The sequence below is a fragment of the Zingiber officinale genome, chromosome 7A, assembly GCF_018446385.1.
Source record: "Zingiber officinale cultivar Zhangliang chromosome 7A, Zo_v1.1, whole genome shotgun sequence".
NCBI classification, from domain to species: Eukaryota; Viridiplantae; Streptophyta; class Magnoliopsida; order Zingiberales; family Zingiberaceae; genus Zingiber; species Zingiber officinale.
This window is the reverse complement of record NC_055998.1, coordinates 99,055,245-99,063,755: the sequence shown is the minus strand read 5'-3', so window position 1 is coordinate 99,063,755 and position 8,511 is coordinate 99,055,245. Positions and strand designations below refer to the sequence as shown.

Below are 8,511 nucleotides of genomic sequence, written 5' to 3'. Positions count from 1 at the left end.
TTTTTTTTTTTTAAAAAAAAAATGTGTGGTTTTGATGATTTAGTGACCTTTAATTTTTGTCGGTCGAAATTAAGCTCCCAGCCTTCCTTCCATGTTACCGTCACACGGGTCGTCGCACTGCTCACGAACCATCGATCTCTCTCACAGATCGAGCTCTAGAGAAGAAAACAGACTCCATTAATGTCGACATGGTGAATATCACGTAGCATATCACAGGACAAGAATGCCAGCCACGGTCGCTCACAAGCCTCCAAGACATCAACCCTAATCGCTTATCTCCATCCTCCAGCTTGCATGCCTCTGCCAGCTGCTCACGTAGCCCCACTGCTCACATGCAGCGCTACCGCGCTGTACCCTGAACCCCATTCCCCGTTAACCCCTCTTTTGCCCTATAAAAAGCCCCCTACCTCGTAACCCTAATTGCACCGTCCATCCCACGCTTCGGGCTACAGAGGCTCCCATGGCTCCCTCTGCTTCCTCCTCAGCCGCTCTGCTCCTCTGCCTCAACCTCCTCTTATTCGTCATGGCCGTCACCGCCTGCCCGCCGCCGCCGTCGCCGCCGCCTCCCAAAATCCCGCCCACGCCCAGGGTGGCGCCGCCCACGCCCAGGGTGGCGCCGCCGACGCCCAGGGTGGCTCCGCCGACGCCCAGGGCGGCGCCGCCTACGCCCAAGGCGCAGCCCTCCTGCCCCGTCGACACGCTCAAGCTGGCGGCGTGCGACGACGTGCTCGGCGGCCTCGTCAACATCCAGCTCGGGACGCCGCCCAAGGAGCCCTGCTGCTCCCTCGTCGGGGGGCTGGACGACGCCGAGGCGGCCGTCTGCCTCTGCACCGTCATCAAGATCAACGCCCTGGGGTTGAACCTCAACATCCCCGTCGACCTCAGCCTGCTCGTCAACTACTGCGGCAAGGGCGTGCCTTCGGACTTCGTCTGCGCCTAGTTAATTTATCTTTCAGTTTAATTCCCTGCATGCAGCCTCACTTTCTGGTAGTTGTACGTGTTGCGATTGGGTGCATTTATTAAATGCTCAAGAATTGGTGTATAATTTAGCTAGTAGCGATTGATAAGGTTAATTAATTATTTGTGGGTGGGTAGGGAATAAGAGTTTTTATCCATTTGTATTTTGTGATGTGTATTGTGTACTGCGTACTCTACTGTGCAAAGGTCTTGTACTTCTTTGTGATTCATCTTTATTCAATTCAACTCGAGTTGAAGCAGCAGACCAGGGCTCCCTCTTTTCCGCATGTTTAATTACCTTTTGGTCTCATACTTAACTAGAAGAGGATCGTACAACGGGAAAAAAGTTTTGCATTTTACTAAAACGTGTGAGCGAGATTGAGTATTAGCTTTTCCATTACACCCTTTTCTTCTTCTTTCTATGTTTAATTTTTTTTCTTTTCGTATTTAAATTTTATAATAAACTTATGGTTGGTGATGAGTATAATTGTCAAAGGTTTTATAATTAACTTATGGTAAATTTTATCAAATATTTACGAGTTCAAAAATTTATTACTCTCAATTTACACGGTAGAATTTAAATTTGAGGATATAGATATCTTAAGAAGGTTTGCACGAGTACATTGATTTTAGTTTAAAGTGATTTAAAGTGTTCAAGGTTTATCAACTAATTTTATTTGAAATTGACCGATGTACTCTAAATACTTAAATCAAAACTAATGTACTTCTGTAAACAGTTTTAATGTATTTATGCCTTCATATATGAATTTGATCTCATAAATTGAGAGTAATGAAATTTTTAAATGGATAGAGCAAAAATTTGAACGTGGAAAGAATAGAGGAGTATAATGGGAAAGTGCAACATGTTTTTGAAATTTTAAAACTTGATTATGTGAAATGAATAATATTAATACATGGTTCAGTAAAATGTTGAAAGTTCATGAAAACCATATGACCTGTGATGCAAACTACCCTCCGAGTACTAACTTAGCTATGCCGGGAGGGGGGAAGGGGAGACCGTAAGACACCTAATAAGTCAATAAGTGGTCCTAAATGACAATAAATTGATTTATCATGAATTTCAGCAACCATCAAATATTACTCGACAATACGAGCCTTGTTAGTTTGTACATGTCTGTCACGTTCTTCTTGTTCTAACCTTCGACAAGTGCATCTTTCATTTTCAATCATCTATCAATAAAGTGGCCGTGAACAAAAATATGTTTGGCCAATGCAATATATAGGTCCTTTGCTCGTATTATCATGGGTTTAGCAAACATGCTATTCTCCTAAACTCCTAATATTGACAGTACAAACTTGACCTAGTTTGAAAAACTAACTAAAGAAGTTATAATTTATGCTCGAATTATAAGTTACATGTAACTTCTCCAGATATTCAAATGTTTTTATTGTTTGAATTGTAGGTCGTATTGGTGAATGCCAAATGATTTGTTTTATATTTTATTTTAATTTATATAATTAATTCAGAATACGTACATGGATCCATCAAAATTGAGTAAGCCAACTGTTTCGTAGGCTTGGGCGGCATAACCAGGCCGTGGGCCGGACTTAAGACAACTCAAAATCCACTTGCGCTTCTGAGTTAGTTCAGTGGAAATTGTTCGTTCATGCGCTCCTTTTTGATCTTCAAATTTGAGATTGGAAATTGAAGATTTCTTTTCTTTTCTTTTTTACTTTTCTTTTTTACTTTTTTGGTACAACGTGGAGAATGTGTCTATGATCTTGGTTGCAGTTCTATTTATAATTTGGACAATATTTTTGACCTAGCTTTGTTGCATTGTATATGTAGGGTAAGAAAGGGAGGGATATACTGTCTGTATTGCTCTCGCTGATGAGACATGTGATGAGCCAAATAAGCTTATTATTGTGATTCATCTTTGTTCAATTCAGCTCCAGTTGTAGCAGCAGACAAGGACCCCTGCCTCCCACATTTATGTTTACTAGTTTACCTTTTGGTGTCACCACTTACTAGAAACAGGATTATACAAAGGGTAAAGTCTATTTAATATCACGGAGATGCTAAACTCCGTTTTTTTTCTCCTGCCTAGATCTCTTCTGGCATGTGAGAATGTCCTAGTTCTAGAGGAATAGGAAAACACTTGCCAAACTATTTTCACAAATATAGTCTTAACTAATGAGAAAAGTTCTCAACTGTATTGCTCATGATGGGAACAAAATTTCAAGACCATAAAACATCTAATAGGTCATCAATAAGTTGTCCTAAATGATAACAACTTGATTCATCATGAATTTGAGCAGCCATCCTGCAGTATCTACTAGGTTCGATATGACTTGATGATATGAACAATAGAATAGGCACCATCCTAGGTGGCAATGAGGATTTAATTTCTAGGCAACGCACTCTAATGCGGTGCTTGCATCACTCATGATGTTAGGTTGTCAATTGTGCTTCGTATGTGTTTTTTACTAGCTATATGCATAAAAGTGTTAGTTCGAGGCAAAATGTAACTACCTTGTAAAATAAAGTATTAGCACAGCATAGTCATAAAAAGGAATAGTGTAGTAATTAGATTCCGTCTCACCGAGACCGGAATCTAGTCAAGATCTCAACTTAAAATTCCGAAATGGTTCTAAGTTGGATCGGTGCCTAAGTTCCCTTCCCAGGAACACGTCCTCACAGTCACTCCCCTCCAGTGACTTACCTCAACTTATCCGCCAGACGTCCGGTTAGCCCGTCGACCCGTCTAGACTTCGTGCCAGATATCCGGTCAGCCCGTCGACCTAGCTGAACTTCGTGTCAAACATCCGGTCAACCCTTCAACCCGTCTGGACTTCGTGCCAGACATCCGGTCAGCCCGTCGACCTGTCTGGACTTCTGCACACTTGATCAAAGTGTTTAGAACACAAATGAAACTAAATTAACCTACTTTGTCATTTATCAAAACTTGAGTTAGACCGTTAGTGCTAACCGCTGTTAGAGTGTATACTAAAAACCTAGCTTTTTATAAATATTTATTTTGAAATAAAGAATCACATTGGTCAAATGTCTACATTTATATGCTAAGTGTAATTGTTCAATTAATTTATATTGTAGATAACATGGTATGTGGTGTCACATAGAGAAGATCATGTTATCAATTCCTTATAAATTATAAACAGTAGCTCATGAGTAAGATGGAAAGGAACAAACCATTGGAATAGTCGTAGTGTAATTTGGTATTAGTTTATCTTAACTATAAAATTACACGAGTACACTCAGAGTGTATTGAGCTGGACCATTTAAGGTAAGTTTTTTTTATACTAACTGAATAAAAGAACAAGACCTTTTGTTATTATGGAAGTGTGTGCTTTTAATCCTGATATAATATCAAGCACATATATCTAGTATTTATTTCTTTGGCTTATCAAAGGGTGTGATTTAGTTTGATAAATCAATAGGCCCGAAAAGTTGGGAAATAATATTATTTATAGTGTGTGTTGTTGATTATAGAAGGAAACTATGTCCTAGTAATCTAGGTTGATGATGTCCCCAAGAGGAGCTCATAAGGATTGTCATGTAAACCCTGCAGGTGGACTTAGTCCGACATGACGATAAGGTTGAGTGGTACTACTCTTGGAGTTAGATACTAATTAAGTGAGTTGTCAGTAACTCATTTAATTAGTGGGCATTCTGTATCTTAAACACAGGGAGACTAACACACTCATGATAAGAAGGGGCCTAAAATGTAATTTAGGATTGATGCGGTAGTTCAATAATAATTCTTTAGTGGTATGAATTATTATTGATGAAATTAAGTTGGGTGTTTGGGGTGAACACGGGAAGCTTAATTTCATCGGGAGACCAAAACCAATTCCTCCTCTCGGTCCCTATCATAACCTCTTATTTATAAAGTATTATACCGACCAAATACTCACTTCCTACCCACCCTTAGGTGGTCGCCCAAGCAAGCTTGGAACCCAAGCTTGGGTCGGCCAAGCCAAAAGGCTTGAGCCAAGTAGGGTGGTCGGCCATAGCTTGGAGCCCAAGCTTGGTGTGGCCGGCCATATAAAATAAAAGGATTTTATTTTTAAAATCTTTTCTTATGTGGATACCATGGTTTTAAAAGCGAATTAAAAATTTAAATCTTTTCTTTTATAGCTTTCTACAAAAGATTGAGTGAAAGGTTTGATATCTATTCTTATTTGTAGTTAAAAGAAAGATTTTAATTTTTGATAAAACTTTCCTTTTTTAACCATCTTCATGATTTAAAAGAGAGTTTTAAAATTAAATCTTTCCTATTATAGTTTCTACAAAAGATTAAGAAAAGATTTGTAGATTGAGAGGAAGATTTTAATTTTAAAGAAAACTTTTCTTTTTGGAAATCATCCACATGTTTTAATAAGAGAGATTTTAATTTATAAAATTTCCTATTATAACCAACCATGAAGGGAAAATTAATAGAGAAATTTTTATTTTAAAATTTCTGGAAACAAATAAAGAAGTTTTAATTTTGTGTTTAAAACTTGCCTTATTTGGAGCAATTGATGTGAGCGACCATGATAAAGGATTAAAGGAAATTTTAATTAAATTTTCCTTTCATTGGCAAAGAGAATAAGGAAGTTTTTATTAAAACTTTCATTATTTCCCAAGACCAAGGAATATAAAAGAGAGGGTAGAGGTGCCTCACCTAATAACATATCATCTATTATTCCTCTCTTTTCTTCCTTGGTGTGGCCGACCCTAATCATCCTCTCCTCTCTTCTTCTTGTGGCCGAACTATATCATCTCTTGGAGTTCTTGTGGTGGCCGGATTTTGCTTGGAGAAGGAGAGAAAGGATGCTTTGCTCTTGCATCCCTTGGAACTTGAAGGTTGGTGGCCGAAACTTGCAAGAAGGAAGTTGTCTTGGTGGTTCTCATCTCAGTAGATCGTTGCCCACACAACTTCCGAGATAAGAAGAGGAATACGATAGAAGATCAAGAGGTTGTTGCTTACAAAAAAAGGTATAAGTAATAATTCTATTCTCCATCATACTAGTTTTCTTTGTATAGATTTTGAAATACCAAACACAAGAGGCATATGATTTTAGGTTTCGAATTTGTGATTCGAGTTTGTGTTCTTTTCTTTTCCGATCTTGTGATTCGATTGTTCTTATTGGTTAAACCTAGGGTTACTATAAGGAGATTGAATATTGAATTTCTTTAAAAGGCTTTGTCAAAGAAGTGGTGGATGATCCCATAACCAAGAAGGCCTAGCGTCTCACCATGTTTAACCTAGAAGCCAATTTTAGAAATAAATATTTAATCAACTTTGTAACATGGATAGACTTGGATTAATAATGTTAAGCATCTTTTGTGATCCAAGTCTAAATCTCTAAGAACAGATAAGTTAAATTTGGAATCAATAATGTTAAGTTCCGCTTGCGATTCCTAATTTAATTTCTAAAGAACACAATAGGTTGTTAGGAATAGTTCAGGACTTGTATAAAATTTTTGTACAGGGGAACCGGTACGATATTCCGAGTATCAACAAACAACCGCGCCAACAATCTCCCTTTTTGATGCAATGATAACCTGGTTAAGTTAGAGAAAAATATGTAATTAAAACAATCAATTTGGTTTTTTAAGTTAGCCTTTATTTTAAATTTGGTAGTTTGTTGTTTAACTAATGTAACAATTTAACCCTCCCCCTTTGACATTCATCAAAAATAAACATAAAATAAATGATAATTTAAAAATGTAAGGAAGTCTATAAATATAAGTTAGATTGACTTGGGGGAATTTAAACTAGAAACATAGAAAGATAACTTTTATTTTAAGCTTTATCTTTTATCTTTTTGTTTAAAATAGTCAACTTTAGAAAGATAACTAGGAAAGATAGCTTCGCAAACAAATTATAAAGTAATTTTTCAAAGATAAACTTTGCAAAATTAACCAAATTTTCAAAAAGTAAGTTTTGCAAGTTTAAGACACTTTGAAAAACTCAATTTTTAAAGTTGAAAAATCCATTTTTTTTAAAAAAAAAAACTAAGTAGAATATAATTTTCAAAATGAAGTATGAAAAATCTAAGTTGCAAAATCGAGTAAAGTCTATTTTTCAAAATTAAGCTTGTAAAATCCAATTTTCAAACCTAAGTTTGTAAGTTCCAAATTTCAAAACTAATTTTATTACATTTTCAAAATATGTTTGAAAATTTAAATTTTCAAAACTAAGTAAAATCTAATTTTCAAAATCAATTTTCAAAACTAAGTTGGATCAAATTCTTAAAAACAACTTAGTTTTATATGAGTTAGTTTTCAAATATAGGTTTATCAAATTATATTTGCAAAAATAAGTTAGATTTTTCAAACACATTGAAAATATTTTTAAGAAAATATTTTCCAAAAACTAATTTCAAAATAAAGGGAAAATAAGTATGAAAACAATTAATTCTCCCCTGAACCTAACATAATTTTTTAAGTAAATATATTAAAAAGTTTGAACCTCCCCCTGAATTTGATATTCCTTTAATTTATTACTCTCCCTTAATTTATCTTTCCCTGAATTTATTACACCCCCTTAATTTAACATTAAGGTTTGAGTATGTTAAATTTAACACATTTTTGTGCCTAAGTATTTTAGAGGATTTAGTAATACTTATATTATTTATATAATTATTTTTATATCCTTGGTATAATTGTTCATTTAAGTTTGATTAATCAATTATTCTACAAATAATTGACATTAGATTCAGGTGTAATAAGTTAAACTTTAGTTTAAGGTTAAATAATGTTAGAGTGTATACTGAAAGCCTAAGCTTTTGTAAACATTAATTTTGAATAAAGAATCACATTTGGTCAAATTATCTACATTTGTTTGTAGTTGTTCAATTAATTTATATTGTAGATAACATAGTATGTGGTGTCAAATACAGAAGATGATATTATCAGTACCTTATAAATTATAAACAGTAGCTCACGACCAAAATGGAAAGGAACAAACCATTGGAAGGTCGTAGTGTAATTAGGAATTAGTTTATCTTAACTATATAATTACACTAGTACACTTAGAGTGTTTTGAGTAGGACCATTAGAGGTCGTTTCTTTTATACTGACTTTATAAAGAAATAAAGACCTCAGTTATTATGGAAGTGTGTGCTCTTAATCCTAATATAATAACAAGCATATATATTTGATATTTATTTCTTTAATTTATCAATGGGTGAGATTTAGTTCGATAAATCAATAAGCCCGATAAGTAGGGAAATAATATCACTTATAGTGTGTGTTGTTGATTATAGAAGGAAACTGTGTCCTAGTGATCTAGGTTGATAATGTCCCCAAGAATAGCTCATAAGAATTGTCATGTTAAACCCTGTAGGTGGACTTAGTCCGACATGACGATAAGGTTAAGTGGTACTATTCTTGGACTAAGATATTAATTAAATGAGTTGTCAGTAACTCACTTAATTTGTAAAATACTGGAAATAGGAGAATATTAATAAGGGAATTTTTCGGAATTTTTGGAAATTTTTCGGGAATTTTTCGGAGCTCGTACGGACGAGTTAATGGGGATAAAAATGGGGCCCGGGAAAAGCCTGTTTAGGCTACCCATT

The 8,511-nt window shown here is 35.4% G+C and overlaps 1 protein-coding gene across 1 annotated transcript; it reads left to right on the top strand.

Annotated features, from left to right (window-relative positions):
- Window positions 1–406: 406 nt before the first annotated feature.
- On the top strand, window positions 407–1,220 carry LOC122000298 (pEARLI1-like lipid transfer protein 3). Its single transcript, XM_042554752.1, has one exon. The coding sequence runs from the start codon at window positions 461–463 to the stop codon at window positions 938–940; it is 480 nt and encodes a 159-aa protein (XP_042410686.1). The 5' UTR covers window positions 407–460; the 3' UTR covers window positions 941–1,220.
- Window positions 1,221–8,511: the final 7,291 nt, after the last annotated feature.

Bases quoted from the DNA above. Each gene is read 5' to 3' on its own strand.
- LOC122000298 (XM_042554752.1), top strand. From the start codon at position 461: ATGGCTCCCTCTGCTTCCTCCTCAGCCGCTCTGCTCCTCTGCCTCAAC.